General features: G+C 34.6%; 1 protein-coding gene across 1 annotated transcript; it reads right to left on the bottom strand.

The window, feature by feature from the left end:
• Window positions 1–13,329: 13,329 nt before the first annotated feature.
• On the bottom strand, window positions 13,330–14,643 carry LOC111407021 (major pollen allergen Ole e 1). Its single transcript, XM_023036359.1, has 2 exons — window positions 14,396–14,643; window positions 13,330–13,903 (listed from the first exon to the last, which is right to left on the bottom strand). Exons 1-2 carry the CDS (start codon window positions 14,577–14,579, stop codon window positions 13,572–13,574), a joined length of 516 nt encoding a protein of 171 aa, XP_022892127.1. The 5' UTR covers window positions 14,580–14,643; the 3' UTR covers window positions 13,330–13,571.
• Window positions 14,644–17,485: the final 2,842 nt, after the last annotated feature.

Raw genomic sequence — 17,485 nt, 5'->3', positions numbered from 1 at the left:
TTTGGAGAAGAAATCAAATAGCAAACTGAGCTCCATGCGATTTAATTTGTATTTTATTGTGTTTCTCTTCTCAATCATGAACTAAACTTTTAAATCTAGGGTTTGATATAACCTATTTGAGACATGATTTAATTTCTTTATAGTATTTCCATTTAATTTTCCAGAATTGATTTGTATTGTTCTTGCTTAATGCTTTCAGTTGCCTAATCACCAATTGAGTGAATTGATGTTCTAAATTTGACGCTCGAGAGAGGAAAATTTAGGCATGATCTAAGAACAATATAACCTAGATTTGTAGGTTTCGAGAGAAAGTGCGAATCTTTGAGGGTAAAACAAGAACCAAGTGCGTGATAATCTTTATATATTTAATTCGGAAAAGAGCTATTGGGGTTAAAATATAGAGATAGGTTCTATTTGACGCTCGAAAGGGGGAAATAGAATTAATTTAGGATTCTTGCCTATGAATTCGGGAAATAATTGACGGAAATATCTATAGGGATTGAGAATTATGTCGAGAATACGGTGAAATCACTCCCTAGACATTACGTAATTTTGATTTAATCTTTAGAAATTGCCTCACTTTTATTGCATTATTTAATTCATTGACATTAGTTTAGTATTCAAACATCAATTTAACACTCGATTGTCTACATAAAGTAAACGCGAACACAATTATAGTACTCAGTGGAAGTCGAATATCAATCCCTGTGGGTTCGACACTTTTCAATTCTTTAATATACTACAAAACTTGACACCTGCACTTGTGGTATAAAATCACGTTACATAAATCGCGTGGCAAGTTTTTGGCGCCATTGCTGAGGATTGATTCGTTCAAATTCAATTGATATTATTACCAATCGGCGTTCATTTTACTTTAGATTTTTATTCCTTGTGGTTATTTTCAGCTATTTATGCAAAGGACGAGAAATCTAGATCTACTACCTGTTGATCCTGAACCAAAACGCACATTTCGCATTCTCAGAGGCATACAAAGAAACGAACGGGAAGCAATGGCGAACAGGATGCTAGAGCAGCCAATGAGGATAACCAACAAATGGCTATTCAGGACTACATAAGGCCGGTTGTCAATGACAACTATTCCGTCATCGCACGCCCAGCAATTGCTGCAAAGAATTTCAAATTGAAGCCATGGTTGATACATATGGTGCAACAAAATCAGTTTGGGCAGCTGCAATAGAAGACCCAAATGCTCATCTTGGATCCTTTTTGGAAATTTGTGACACAGTGAAGATGAATGGGGTTACTGAAGATGCAATTAGACTCCGCCTATTCTCATTCTCTTTAAGGGATAAAGCAAAGGCTTGGTTCCAGTCACTACCGTATGGCTCAATTACAACTTGGGATGATTTGGGTCAGAAGTTCCTCACCAAGTACTTTCCACCTTCTAAATCAGCTCAACTTTGCGGTGAAATTAGCCAATTCAAACAACTCGACTTCGAGCCATTCTATGAAGCCTGGGAAAGATTTAAAGACTTGCTTAGGAGATGTCCTCAACATGGGTTCCAGAAATGGGTGCAAATTGAGATATTTTATAATGGGCTAAATGGGTAGACAAGGACTATGGTAGATACAGCTACGAGAGGCATTTTAATGGCTAAAACAGCAGAGGCTGCATATGCTTTATTGGATGACATAGCCACCAACAGTTACCAATGGCCAAGTGAGAGATCAGATGTAAAGAAAGTAGCAGGACTTCATGAAGTGGATCCTGTCACCGCACTAATAGCTCAGGTTGCATCACTCACAAATTAGATAGTCACGCTTACCACTCAAGGAAATCAACAGAAGGTAGATTAAGTCATGAGTACTTTTTCATCACACCAAGAGACAGAGGTTGCAAATGAGCAGGCCCAATATGTCAACAGTAGAAACTACAATCAAAGAGGAAGCTACCAAGCTAATCACTATCATCCAGGGCTGAGGAATCACGAGAACTTGTCATATGGCAACAATAGAAACCACTTCAACCTCCACCCAAATTCAACACTCAGAATTCTGATGGGAAACCACCCTTGGAAGACATCCTTGGGACGTTCATTTCTTAGACAAGATCACGCTTCAACAAAGATGAATCACGGTTGGATAATATTGAAACACATGTGTCCAACATGGGAGCCACAATGAAGAATCTTGAAGTGTAAATTGGCCAATTGGCTACCTCAATGAAGTCTCGACAAAAAGGAAAATTTCCAAGTAATACAGAGGTCAATCCAAAGGAGCACTGTAAAGCTGTTGTATTAAGGAGTGGCAAGCAAGTTGGAGAAAGTGAACCCACCGAAGATAGCAACCCCACACCTGATAAGGAGAAAGAACAAGTAGTAGAAGAGCAAGAAAAGCAGGCGATAGGAACAAATAAGGCTCACAGACCTTACTCCATATCCTTCCCTGAAAACCCACCGATTCTCACACCACCACTTCCATTTCCACAGCGTTTTCAAAAGAAAAAAAATTGATAATCAATTTGCAAAATTTTTAAAAATTTTCAAGAAAATTCACATTAATATTCCTTTTGTAGATGCTTTGGAACAAATGCCAAATTACGCAATGTTTATGAAGGAAGTGGTGTCAAAGAAGTGAAAATTGGAGGAATAGGAAACAGTTAAATTGATAGAAGAATGCAGCGCTATTCTTCAAAAGAAACTTCCTCAGAAGAGAAAAGATCTGGACAGCTTCACTATTCCATGCACCATTGGAAGCTCTTCCTTTGAAAAGGCCCTCTGTGATCTAGGAGAAAGCATCAACCTAATGCCATTATCAGTATTCAAGAAGTTAGGCCTAGGGAAAGTCAAGCCAACAACAGTGACTCTACAACTACCTGATAGGTCCCTCACTTACCCATGAGGCATTATTGAAGACGTGTTAGTAAAGGTCGACAAATTTATCTTTCCAGCTGATTTTGTGGTACTGGATATGGAAGAAGATCAGGAAATCCCACTGATTTTAGGTAGGCCATTTTTAGCAACTGGAAGAGCATTAATTGATGTGCAAGAAGGACATTTGACATTGAGAGTGAATCAAGAAGAGATGAGGTTCAATATCTATCAAGCAATGAAGTACTCGGACGACACCGACACATGCCATAGGATTGACTACATTGATTCTGCTGTGCGTAATGAGAAATTATATATTGAAGATCCCTTGAAGCAGTGTATGATGTTTATTTCAACAAAGGATGACATCAGCCCTTCTGGAGAATATGTAGGGAACAAAGACCAGGTTGATTACATCTTGGCTCTAGAGTCTACACCAGTTGAAAACAACCTGTCACAGTATGAAGATATTCAAAAATCAAAGGAGTTAGATGATAAAAGAAAGCAGCGAAAGCAGCAAGATTGAACTGAAGCAATTACCAGATCACCTCCGCTATGCATTTCTAGGGGACAATTCTGCATTTCCAGTGATCATTTCTTCATAACTCACCAGGGATGAAAAGAACGGACTATTGAAAGTGTTGAGGGATCACAAGGCTGCTTTGGGCTGGTCGATAGCTGACATCAAGGGGATAAGTCCTACAGTATGCATGCATAAAATCCTCATGGAAGATTCTTACAAGCCATCCATCGAACATCAGAGAAGTTTAAACCCAGCAATGAAAGAAGTGGTTCAAGAAGAGATACTAAAACTATTGAAGGCAGGAATCATTTTTGTCATTTCAAATAGTGAATGGGTCAGCCCAGTGCAGGTGGTACCAAAGAAAGGAGGGATGACTATAATTAAGAACGACAACAATGAGCTAATTCCAACTAGAACGGTAACTGGCTGGAGGGTGTGCATTGACTATAGGAAGTTGAACAAGGCAACCAGAAAGGATCATTTACCACTCACGTTCATCAATCAAATGTTGGACAGATTAACTGGCTACTCCTACTATTGTTTTCTTGATAGATATTTGGGCTACAACCAGATCGTTATAGCACCAGAAGATCAAGAAAAGGCAACATTCACCTGTCCCTATGGAACTTTTACCTACAGACGGATGTCATTCGGGTTATGCAATACACCGGCCACTTTTCAGAGATGCATGATGGCAATCTTTGCAGACATGGTTGAGGACATTATGGAGGTATTTATGGATGACTTTTCTTTGTTTGGTACTTCTTTTGATAACTGCCTTTACAATCTCTCCTTAGTGCTTCAACGTTGTGAAGAAAAGAATTTAGTTCTAAACTGGGAAAAGTGCCACTTCATGGTTCAAGAAGGAATTGTGCTAGGCCACCATGTTTCAGCAAGGGGACTAGAAGTGGACAGAGCAAAAATTGATATAATTGCCAAGTTACCACCACCCACCAATGTCAAAGGCATTCAAAGCTTCTTAGGGCACGCTGGATTCTACAGGAGATTTATCAAAGACTTCTCAAAAGTGGCAAAACCCTTATGTAATCTTTTAGAGAAAGACACAACATTCGTATTTGATGAAGACTGCTTACGAGCTTTTGAAACCATAAAGGCAAATTTAATCACTGCGCCAGTGATGGTAGCACCAGATTGGGATCAGCCATTTGAGGTTATGTGTGATGCCAGTGACTACGCAGTAGGGGCGGTTTTAGGACAAAGGAGTGATAAGATTTTTCGGGCAATCCACTATGCCAGCAAAACTCTTAATGGAGCTCAACTAAATTACACCACAACAGAGAAAGAAATGCTAGCAGTAGTGTTTGCATGTGATAAATTCAGATCCTACCTCATTGGTACCAAAGTGATAACTTACACGGACCATGCTGCAATCTGTTATCTCTTTGAAAAGAAGGATGCCAAGCCACACGTAATTCGATGGATATTGCTACTACAGGAATTTGATGTAGAGATTTGGGATAAGAAAGGCAGTGAGAATGTCATTGCAGACCATCTCTCACGGTTAGAGAATGAAAAGGTGGTGGATGACAGTCAAATTCGAGAAACTTTCCCTGACGAGATCTTGCTAGCTGTATCAACAAAGATCCCATGGTATGCTGATTTTGCTAATTACTTAGTGTCTGGAAGATTGCCACATGACTTGACCTTTCATCAAAAGAAGAAATTCCTCCATGACGTTAAGTCATATCTGTGGGATGATCCAATATTGTTCAAAAGATGTGCTGATAGAATAATCAGGTGATGTGTCCCTGGTGAAGAAACACAATCAATCATGTAGCATTGCCACTCTTCACTTTATGGAGGTCATTTTGGTCCTACACGTACTGCTGTAAAGGTATTGCAATCTGGTTTCTATTGGCCGAATATGTTCAAAGACTGCTATGCTTTTGTGAAGACATGTGACCGTTGTTAACGTACCGGAAACATTTCAAAGCATCATGAGCTACCATTAACTAATATGCTTGAGGTGGAATTATTTGATGTGTGGGATATCGACTTCATGGGTCTGTTTCCACCTTCTTTTGGTCAGGTATACATTCTTCTTGTAGTTGACTATGTATCTAAATGGGTTGAAACCATTGTTGCACCAACAAATGATGCAAAGGTGGTTTTGAGGTTTTTACAGAAAAATATCTTTACTCGTTTTGGCATGCCTAGGGTAATAGTAAGTGATGAAGGTACACATTTCTGTAACAAGCTATTCAATTCTCTTCTAGCTAAGTATAATGTCAAGCACAAGTTGGCACTTGGCTATCATCCACAGTCGAATGGGCAAACAGAGGTGTCTAACAGAGAGATTAAACAAATTTTGGAAAAGACAGTGAATAACAATCGAAAGGACTGGTCTCTGAAATTGGATGACGCTCTTTGGGCATACCGAATAGCCTTTAAAACACCAATTGGAATGTCACCCTACAGTCTGGTATTCAGAAAAGTTTGTCATCTGCCGGTGGAATTGGAGCATCGAGCTTATTGGGCTATGAAGAAATTGAATTTAGATATTAAATTGGCCAGTCCACAAAGTTTGTTGCAACTTGATGAGTTGGAGGAATTCCGAAATGATGCATACGAAAATGCAAAGATATACAAAGAACGGACAAAAATGTGGCATGACAAGAGAATCTTAAGGAGGTATTTCAAGGCAGGAGAGCAAGTTCTTCTATTCAATTCTCGCTTGAAACTCTTTCCTGGTAAGTTCAAATCCCAGTGGTCGGGACCATTTGTAATTCGTAAGGTGTTCCCTTATGGTGCTGTGGAGTTAGTAAACATGGATAGGTCTACCTTTCAGGAAAATGGACAACGCCTCAAGCATTACTATGGAGAAGAAAACAGGGATGTGGAAGGAATTACCCTTGATAAACCAACTTAACACCACGTTCATGTCCAGCTAAAGACGTAAAAGAAACGCTTATTAGGAGGCAACCCAAGCTTTCATCTTTATTTATTTATTCTGTTTTTGAATTTTAGGGTAATTTATTTTATTTCAAAGTTGTTATTTAGGAATTCATCAACCCTACCCGTCCCTTAGGTTTTTGAAAAATCAAGTTGGTTATCGATGTTTGAGGTAAGTACAACTTGTTCCATGAGTTTAATATCTACATTGTGATTTTTCAGGAACATGATGTCACAGATCAATCAAACAACATTGACAAGGAGAAGCTGGATAAATCTCAAGTTTAGGGGGAAAGCTAGAAGAAACGTCCATCAAATTCAACATTAGTGCACCAAACCATCGTTGGCAATTCAGACAATTCAGAGAAGTCCTCCTCTTTTTCTTTTAATTTAACATTGGGGTCAATGTTTAGTTTAAGTTTGGGGGGAGTGTATTATAAATTGTCTAATTGCCTAAATTTTTTGGTTTTGTCTTATTTGTGTGCAATTTTTTTTTTATTTGTGTGTTTTTTTTAAAAAAAATTATTTGTTTGTTTTTTCTATTATTTATTTATTTAATTTTTATTTGTGTGCATTGTCAAATAAAAATAAAAATTCATGTTTTTGCATGCTTGTGTAAGTTAGAAAGCCTTGCCAACAATGATATATATTATTGAGAACATGCATTAGTTCATGGATTATGAATAGGTTATGTGTATTTGAGTTAGATTTTTGCTTGTTCATCTGAAACGGAAAATATCTTTGCACGTGAGTTGATGGTGGCGTTGTACATGAGTAGTTTGATTGACGTTTATAGGTTGAAATAGAGAACTTAGATGTTGAAACTCAAACAACCATTAAACATCACAATACCCTTAAACCAAACTTATGATGTTTGGATGATTGCACTGTTGTAGGGAAATTTGGAGATAAATGTGGATTCCGTGCATGCTAAATTTTGTGTGGATTGTCTGATACCAATAGGATGAAAATTGGGTGAAAACCTTAAGTTAGAGGTCGATTTTCGAGAATAGGTGTTTAATAAGGGGCATTGCACTAATAATCGCATGAAAAAAAAAGAGATCCCAATGAGGACAGCTTTAATAATCTCATTGTGAAGAATTTCTTGTAGCCTTTATGACTCGAGTGATTAAGCCTACAAGTGTTTAAAACTTGGTGCCCTAAAGTCATCTGATTTTAGAGTTATCGACCTAAAGGTCGCTACAGGGGTCATTTAGAAAGTTTAAGGGAGAGACGTTCGCACAAAGAGTGATCAAACAATAAAGATATATATGAAAAAAAAGAGAAAAAAATAGATATCAAATGCCTTGATTAAGCCCCGAACACTTATTTTAGAGGATTAGACCTTTGATAAGGGGTTGGTAACTTGGTTGATTCCTAGAGGTTGAAGCAGTCAAAAATAAGGAGAGTCCTCATTTGTTGATATGTTGAACTGCACTCGATGAAATCTAACCAAATTTGAGCGGTGTAAGATATTAGTATTAAAAATTAACTTTAGAATACACCTTGGGAAACGAAAAAAAGAACAAGTTTGGGAGTGTGTGAATCCCACGAGTGAGGCAAGGAAATATTTGACTTTTAAGGTCGAGAATTTGGTCAACTTATTATTTTACAGGGTTGCACTTAACTCTTCACACACACGCTCGTTTTGCACTGAATAGGTGAGAATTTGGCTCGTGCATTATAACTTTGAAGTAATTCATACAATTGAAGCTATATTTTTAATCCTAAGGCAAGGTGTCTAATATAATGTGTTTTTTTTAAGTGATTTTGTGTACTTTAATTATGTTTGTGTGCTTGTTAATGACTTTCTTTGTTTTGGTGTTTGCTCGAGGACTAGCAAAATATTAAGTTTGGGGGTGTTTGATGAGTGATATTTCACTCTCACATCAAGGCCATTAAGCTTATTATTTAGTTGATTCTCATGTATTTTACAGGTGTTAACATGTGGTTTTCATGCTATTTTAAAGGATGGATGAAGTGGAGAAACAAGTGATAAAAGAGGCCAAATGAAAGAAATAAGCAAAAGTTGGTGAAATTGGATGAAAGGACCAAAATGTTAGAGATCCAAAGTTCGAGGACTAAGGTGCACATAATAAAAAGTTGTGTTGAAAATTGGAATGAAGATCCAAGAGGTCTGGAAGCCAATTGGATGAAGAAAGATGTCAAAGGGATCAAATTTAGTCAAGATATGATCATAAATCATTTTCCAACCGAAAAGTTTTGCACCGGATTTTTAGTCTCACATTCAGACCCATTTTCGACATAGCAAACGATCTAATTGGAGAATAATGCCTGAAGCAAAGTTGTAGCCCTTTGAATTACTTTTTCAACGCATCTTGGATCACCTCAATCGGATAGCGGAAGAAAGAATTATGATAAAAATACTGAAGGCTGTACAGTGCAACCGAAGTGGTCAAGAGCGCCCAGGCGCTATCCCTCAGCGCCTCGGCGCCATGTTGCTGTAATTTTTTACAGAAAGTCAGCACCCAGGCGCCTCCTTGCGGGAGTAATTTTTTTGGTTTTTACCATTCTTTCTTGACCCAACTCATCCCCAAATCTTTCCAAAACTCCTACACACTATAAATACATTCCAAAGACCTAATTTCAAGGGGTTTGGATGGCTGAAGAGAATGAGGCAAAGGAAACATCGATTGAGAGGAAATTCACCAGATTTGGAGAAGAAATCAAACAGTAAACTGAGTTTTTCTTATCTTTTTCTTCTCCATGTGATTTAATTTGTATTTTATTGTGTTTCTCTTCTCAATCATGAACTAAACTTTTAAATCTAGGGTTTGATGTAACCTATTTGAGACATGATTTAATTTCTTTATAGTATTTCCATTTAATTTTCCAGAATTGATTTGTATTGTTCTTGCTTAATGCTTTCAGTTGCCTGATCACCAATTGAGTGAATTGATGTTCTAAATTTGACGCTCAAGAGAGGAAAATTTAGGCGTGATCTAAGAACAATATAACCTAGATTTGTAGGTTTCGAGAGAAAGTGGGAATCTTTGAAGGTAAAACAAGAACCAAGTGCGTGATAATCTTTATATATTTAATTTGGAATAGAGATATTGGGGTTAAACTATAGAGATAAGTTCTATTTGACGCTCGAGAGGGAGAAATAGAATTAATTTAGGATTCTTGCCTATGAATTCGGGAAATAATTGATGGAAATATCTATAGGGATTGAGAATTATGTCGAGAATACGGTGAAATCACTCCCTAGACATTATGTAATTTTGATTTAATATTTAGAAATTGCCTCACTTTTATTGCATTATTTAATTCATTGACATTAGTTTAGTATTTAAACATCAATTTAACACCCGATTGTCTAGATAAAGTAAACGCGGACACAATTATAGTAATCAGTGGAAGTCGAATATCAATCCCTGTGGGTTCGACACTTTTCAATTCTTTAATATACTACAAAACTGGACACCGTGCACTTGCGGTATAAAATCACGTTACATAAATCGCGTGGCACTTCATGTTCCAATATTCAAGTGTGATTGGATAAATATCGTGAAGGGAATAAAAAACAATGGTTAACTTAATGATGGACACAAACAATTTAAAAATGATCCTTTCATCTTGGCAACACAAGCGAAACAAGTCTTTTATTCTAGGGAAAAAGAAACATCTAGCTGATATGTTGCTTTGCAAACGCTACAAAGGACTATGATGCATCACACATGGAAGAAGATACTAATTATGATACAACTATTCCACTAGATATATTACAGCCAATTATAGACAACCATGATGATGATGATAATTATGCAATGGATAGATGTTGAAAACGTATTTTGTCATACCTAGAGTAGTTTGTAACTCCCTTATTTGTAGATAATATACTTTTTACATAATGATCAATTTTGTTCTACTATATTTTAACATGTGATTTATCTATATATTCATATTGCGATGAAATGTTGAATACTTTGGATTTGTTAAGATCTCTAACCATAATTTATTTTGATGTTGCAGGTTTTTGTTCTAGCTCTAGGGAATCTTTTCAGTGAGAAATTTATTTTGTACGATGGACAAGGCTCAGGCAATTGTGTTTTCTTATGATACATGAGATGATATATGCTAAGTTTTGAAAATAATTGCTTTTATCTTTTTTTTTCATGTTGTATTCTCAAAGTCAACTAAGCAAACTTTCAAGAGTTCTAAAAGAAGAAGAGCTGCAATTGCTAATGTAATTCGAGATAATAGTAAGAGATATGAAATTCCATTGAACAAGAAAATTCGATAACTACTCCAACTAATGATGAGCAAACCACGTTGCCAACGAAAGCAAATGGTCCGAGAAGAAAAGAGGTCCAAAACAAGTGAAGATGATTCCTGAACATAATTATCAGAAGATGGATCTCATATTCAATGAATTTAGCCAAGTAGGTGGCAAGACCTTGGATAAATTTGCTAGCATAGTGGGGCCATTGTACAAGAAATGTGCTTGTTGTAAATAAAGATTGGCATTAGGTGGATGGAAAGAAAAAAAAGGACCTTTAGACTTTCATATAGGTAACATTTCTTAACTGCCTTTTAAGATTATTACATTGTACATTTTTCCTTCTTAATGACACCATTTTCTTAAGTCTTAAATTTGTGTTTGAACGCAAATACAGCAAAGGTTCAATGTCAGTGATTATCATCAAAGAATGATATTTCAATGTATGGGAAAGTATTGGATGACATTCAAATCAAGATTGAGAAAAGAAATTAGAACTCAAGTTGAATCATTTTTGAATAGAGCGCGCACTTTTACCCTTCTTAGACAAAAAAAAATGTCAACTCTGAAGAAATCTAGGTAAAATTTGTCGGGGATGCTCTTTCTACTGATTTTCATGTAAGTATATTTGCATATGAAGCTTAAATTTTTATAATTAATATTTTTTTTAATAGGAAAAATGTTCTAGGTTCAGCAACATTAGGACTAATCAGAAGCTTCTCCATACTATGGATTGAAAGGGCTATCCACGTGTGGCTTATGAAATGGTATATCTTAGGAACATATCTTGTCTTCTTTCTTGAATTGTCCAATTCCAATATATGTAATTACAAAATTTGAATTGTAAAGAAAATAGAATCCAGTTTTAAAAAGAACAAGAGTATGAACTCATGGACATCTTATGAAAGATGGAAAACCAATAAATGAAGCAGTTGCTGATACTTTGGTATGTGTATTATATCAACGTTCAATGAAGCATAATTTGATTTATTAGTTGTATCACTTGCTAGTATAAATTTGAGTTCTATAAGTACAAAGAAGGATTGGAGACTGTGCAGTATCAATTTCTGATAAAACCCATTGAAGATTCCATCCATCATGATGTTGTCGCTTGAGTTTTAGGTCCTGAACGTCTTGGATGAATTAGGGGACTCAGATTCGGAGTTGCACCATCAAAGATCGATGGACAAATACAAAGTAGTGGGAGAGTAGGAAAATTTGAAAGCCAATTACAAAATTTGGCACAAAGGATGGGGACACTAGAAGAAAAAGTAGAAGAACTTCTCAAGTTTTCTCAGCAAGTTATAAGTATTTACCTTTTATATATATTATGATAATATAGCCAATTACATGGAGAATAACATTTTTAATTTTTGTATCATTTTACAGAATGTAGAGGACAAGAATTCAAATGCTTTTACTCTTCAAATTTTTGTATCCTACATTATTAAATGTTTATTCAATATATATTCGGCTTGTAGCATTCTAATTTTAAAAAGAATATTTTCTGTTTATTATGAATTTGTTGTCATACCAAAGAAGTGGTGTCCAAGGAAGTACTGCACCTATGACAAATACAAGATGTTAATTGTTGCATTGGTAGTTTGAGGAGGAAGAAGTCGTTGCAGAAAGGGAAGATTGCAACTCGAGACATAAGTGCAAAGGTGCATCACTTGTCACTCGATCGAAATTGTTGAAAGGTTTGGGTTGAGAAAGTGTATATGGGTAATTTGACCTTATATAGAGATACAAATGAATTTCGAACTCTTAGTGAAGCCATGGGAAGTATTGTTACTTGGTCAAAGAATAGTATTAGACTTCTTTGATTAAGGGTTTTTTTTTTTTTTTGGATTTATTACATACACGTGTGAATCTATTTCTATGTTCTTTCCATCCCAAACGGTATTTAGTGCTAGTCGGTTGGTAAGAATAAAGTGGTTTCATGCCAGTTTTTTGCTTATTCAAGTGTGATAAAGTTGACTTTATTGCAAGTGAGCACAGAAAGGACCAATGGATGAAGATGATGATAGAAGTTCTTAGATTTTGCAACATGGTTTCTAACAAGAATTTTGGAGTCATTGGCTGGTTAGCTAGTGAGATTTTGGCAGTGAGGATTATAGGTTACTTGGCTTAACTCTTAGGTTTCCTTTAGTAATTTTTTTGCTATTAAATGGTGGAAGCATGATTTTGTGCCGAGGCTATAATTCTTGTAATGGGTAATTTGTTAATGTGTTGGCAACCTCCATTATCAATTTGATATTTGGTTCTTTTTTCTTTTTTTTTCCTTTTTTTATCACATTGTAGTTTAGTGTATTATCTCTTTCATTCGAGTGCTCCTTTGAAGAAAATTTAAATGTTCTATGAATAATATATGGCATCTATGGGGCACATGGAACTGCAAAGTTTTGGTGCTCTCATGGGGATGTCTTATATTAGTTTCATTGTGGAAACATTTTGAGTGCCTCTATAACTTTTGTATTTTATAGTTTTGAAGAATACTAAGTTTCACAGTTGTTTCTTCACATAATGAATATTCCTTTAATGTTGGTGTTTGGCATTTTCCTTTTTGTTTGTCCCAGGAGAAAAAAAGAAGTTGCACTAAACTAATGAATAGCATACAAGCCTTTTTGATTGTCTAAAAAAAGGTTTCATGGTACAAAATTTGTATTTCCAGTTAATATCATATTAAAATCACATGGCATGGGAATCTTGTACGGAAATAAAAAGGTGACGATTGCCTTGATAAAGGAAAAGCAGTGTTATAGTCAAAGTAATTATAGTTTTTTCCTCCTAATAAATAAACGGTAGGATACACCAAATAATAGAAGAAAATCATAATTTATTGCATTTATTGTTTATCTCATAATCGACAAACTTTATTGTCTTTCCATAAGGAAATTATTGGGAACTTACAAAAATTACAAAGCAAAATTATTCTATACTGCAAAGCACTCTAATTAGGCCATAAAAAGCCTTGGCAAAAAGGCCACATAATTATCCAGCTACAATAAAGTGAGGAAACTAAGATTCTTGTAATAATTTAACGTCTTTTTTTTTATCTTCACATGTTTGGGGGATACATACCCAACTTATTATAGACTTGTGCACATTTTGGAAGAGCTTCTTTCTTGAAAAATCCAAGAGGATTTACGGTGCGTGTGGTGCCATTTACTGTGTTGAGTATAAATTTTAATGATGGTTTTACCCATCCTTCAGTAGGAATTTCATTACAATCTTTTCTGCCACTTGAAATCAGTGTGATTTCACAGAACTCATTCTTGTGATCACGTTCCACGAGCATGCTATAGAGTCCTTCTGCTCTCGTGTAACCTACCTCAGTAAATGTTACGTCTCCATTCTCCTTGTCTTTGCATTGGAGGCGTAAACTGGCACCTGGAAGTCGAGATTTAAGGTATAAATTATGGATTATATCTATTATAATCAATTTCCTCAACTACACATTCACCACTTCAAAGAAGATGATTGAATGCAAAACAAAGGAATTCTTATAACCAAGCACTCATTTCGTTGGAGTATAAAGATAAAGTGTGTGTCCTTATTATTACATGCCAATGTTTTACAATGAAAGAGAAATGATGTGATATGAAGTTTAAACTATCCTTAGATTTCATTCTTAACATATCTTCTCTTGTGTTTAGGCTCGTGCACAATTAATTTTAAACAAGTGACTGCAATTCTACATGCTTGATCTCTACTAGCATTCTGAACTATCTAATAAACTGTTAGATAAGGAAGTTTAGCAACAAGAACCAGCAAATTTAGGTTTTACAAATATTTTACAAATGTGGAAACAAAAAATTCAAAATAACATGGAAAAACAATATATAATATGAGTAGCATTTTGTACAGATTATAATTATATACCTGGGATGAACTCGCTAAGTTCAGTAATGAATCCAGCACGGCATGTATCACAATAAACCTGTCCCTGAATGTGAAATTGAGAAACTGGAGGTTGGGGAACATCTTCTGAGTAGATGACACTAGGGAAGGACAAGAAGCATAAAGCTACAACGAACAGAAATGAAACTTGAATAAACTTTGCCATATTTTTTTTGGTATTGTTGATTAGAAAGATCAAAGAATTTCTTTTTTGTGTTTTGTACAAACTCAACATTATTATTTATAGAGAAGTTGGTTGGTTTAAATTTTATAGACAGTTATTTCTATGTGGTCAAATTTAGGATCTATTCATTTTTTTCTGGATCTTAATTTAGAATCTTGAAACCGTTTCCTATATTTAACAATATGTATTTTTTAATTTTTTAAATAAAAAAATTAATCAAAAATCATGAAATTTTTCTATTTTTAGGCTGCTTTCCGAAACTAGACTGATAAATGACCGTTGCTGGAATTTGAGCATGCTTCATTTGCTAATGTCTAGCGTCTGCAACTCTATGTATTAATATATTCACGCTAGAGAGTGTTACAGATAAGACAGCGGATGTACATACAAGCAGGACTAAACTCTGACCCTCTCTTTTGTAATTGGCGTGTGAGGTTTATTAGAATTATTGCATAAAATTAAAGTATATCTCCTAGATTTGAACTCTGCTTTTGCGGGAGTCATTCTAATTTCAGTCTTACTGAAATTTTTTGGTTTGAAAAATGTGGAAGTCAGCATATTCAGTTAGTAATGAAGATCATATTTATTTAGTAATGAAGATTGCAGTAATTCGCAAGTGTATTCCCATTCTGAACAAAGGTAATAACTTTATATTCGTCAAAGTTGAAAACGAGTTACTTAATTTGATGGTTCAAATTAAGTAACTTTTTTTAAGTTATCTCCCCGATTCTGCACAGCAAGTGACTTTTACTTTTTAAAGCCTGCCCATACATGCTCTAATAACGAATTAGAGATTAAAAAATTTGATTGCTTACAACGTGACAACCTGCTCGATTCAGGATCTTGCCAATGCAGGAGCCACAAAGAGACCAACTTACTGTGTTCAGGTGCTAATCAAGCCCTCCAAGGTGGAAATTGCCCAGGAGGAAGAAAAGTTGAAAGGAGATTATAATCAGGTTGCACCAGAAGTATCTGAACTAGCTAATTCTATTTTCTAATGGCTAGATTCATAATGAAGATTGTACGCTTTATTTTAGTTTCATAAAATGCTTTTCGTATCATTTTCTGGGTTTCGGTGAAGTTGCTCTGAAACTGAATATGGGAAAATTTTCGTCTTTTTATATTAAAAAATCTTGTAAGACTGAAAAACAAAAATGGATTCAGGCATTTGAGCTCAGTTCATTCCAAATAAAATTTAGCCTCTCTTTGATTTTGCTAGAAATCAGAATTTTAGCATAATTTGTTACTTTAAAAAACAATTTTTAAAATAAAAATAGTGGCTCAAAAATACATTGAAACCGGAAAATTTGTTTTGTTGAAAGCGAAAGTATGAATGTTAAGGGACGTTATATCTCCTGTGTCATAATTTGCCTTGTCAAAAATATTGTAAAATACAAATTAGTTCTTCATAATTGTTAATAAAAATTGATTCTTGTGAAAAAAAAAAAAAAGGGGACAAGACAGGAATCTATTGTTAGGGTCGGTTTGATAGCGAAAATGGAATTTGAGTGGAAAGAAAATGAATTCCAGGGAATTGAAATGCCTAGAAATTATTTTCTTAGGAATTGTAAATTATTGTGTTTGATTACTATAATTTTCCACGTGAAAAACGTTGAAATAAAGTGTTTTTTAATATTCGTTTGGTTTTGAAATTTGTTTCCATTGACAAAAAAAAAGTGCTACAGTAGGAATTAATTCCAATTCAAGGAAAAGCTGGAAATTGTCTTGTGTCACAAGAAAGTTGGAATATGAATTCTATGGAAAATTTTGGCTATCAAACACCCTTAAAATTGAAGTTGGAATTGATTTTCTATTTTCTAGGGAAAGTTTTCGTGTATCAAATAGTGCCTTAATGTTATTTTCCAAGGTTTGATCTCCCAATATTTAGGGGTCGATTACGCCATAGTTGGGGTTCTCTTTGTCTGTTGTCCCGACCTCGAGCCCAATTTTTATTTTACGTATTTAAATATGAAAAATAAAAATCCTATTATCCAAGGTCAAATTTGTTTCAGTAAATTCCAATTTGAAATTTAGGTCATGTTTGATAGGCTTATATTTTCCATGGAAAATGGAAAATAAATTCCATTTTCCATCTTTTATGTGTTCGATGGCACAAATTTGGCATGGAATTCCTTTTCCATCTTTTGTTGCCACATAAGCAACTTCTCACCAAAATGGTGGGAATTTCGGAATTGAAATTCCACCTTTTGACATATTTTTCTTATTTTTTATTTTGGCAATTGAAATTAATATTAAGAATTATTGTAATAAATTACATCTCTTTAATTGACAATTTTCATGTAAAACTAAATCAAACGAACACCAAAAGATAAATGATTTTCTTTAATTTTAATTTTATTTTTATTTTTGTAATGGAAACAAATTTCATTCCCAATACCGATAAAATCTATCCCTTTATTGACAATTTGTATATAAAACAAAGTCAAATAAACCCCAAAAGACACTTTTATTTCAATAATTTTCACGTAAAAAATTATACCAATCAAACACAATAATTTACAATTCTCAAGAAAATAATTTCTAGTCAATTTAATTTCCTGAAATTCATTTTCAATTGAATTCAATTCCATCTTTGCAATCAAACAGACCCTTAGCCTACTCTCACTCTACACTTTTCAATATTGAGCCCATATTTGAAAAAAAATAATAATGTTTTGAATATTAATTTTTTATGAGAATGTAAGGTTAAAAGTGGAAAAGGGAAAGTTTTGGATCACATGCAAAATATTTTATTGTAGCGCGGTTAAAAATGAGTATGTAAAAAAAAAAAAAAAAAAAAAAAAAAAAAAAAAAAAAAAAAAAAAAAAAAAAGGTTTTCAGAAAATGATTGTCAAACGGAGGCTTCCAGCATGTTTGATTTCGATTAA

Source organism: Olea europaea, chromosome 12 (assembly GCF_002742605.1).
Source record: "Olea europaea var. sylvestris chromosome 12, O_europaea_v1, whole genome shotgun sequence".
Taxonomy (NCBI): domain Eukaryota; kingdom Viridiplantae; phylum Streptophyta; class Magnoliopsida; order Lamiales; family Oleaceae; genus Olea; species Olea europaea.
Note: the sequence above shows the minus strand (reverse complement) of the source record. Positions and strands in the feature narration are given on the sequence as shown.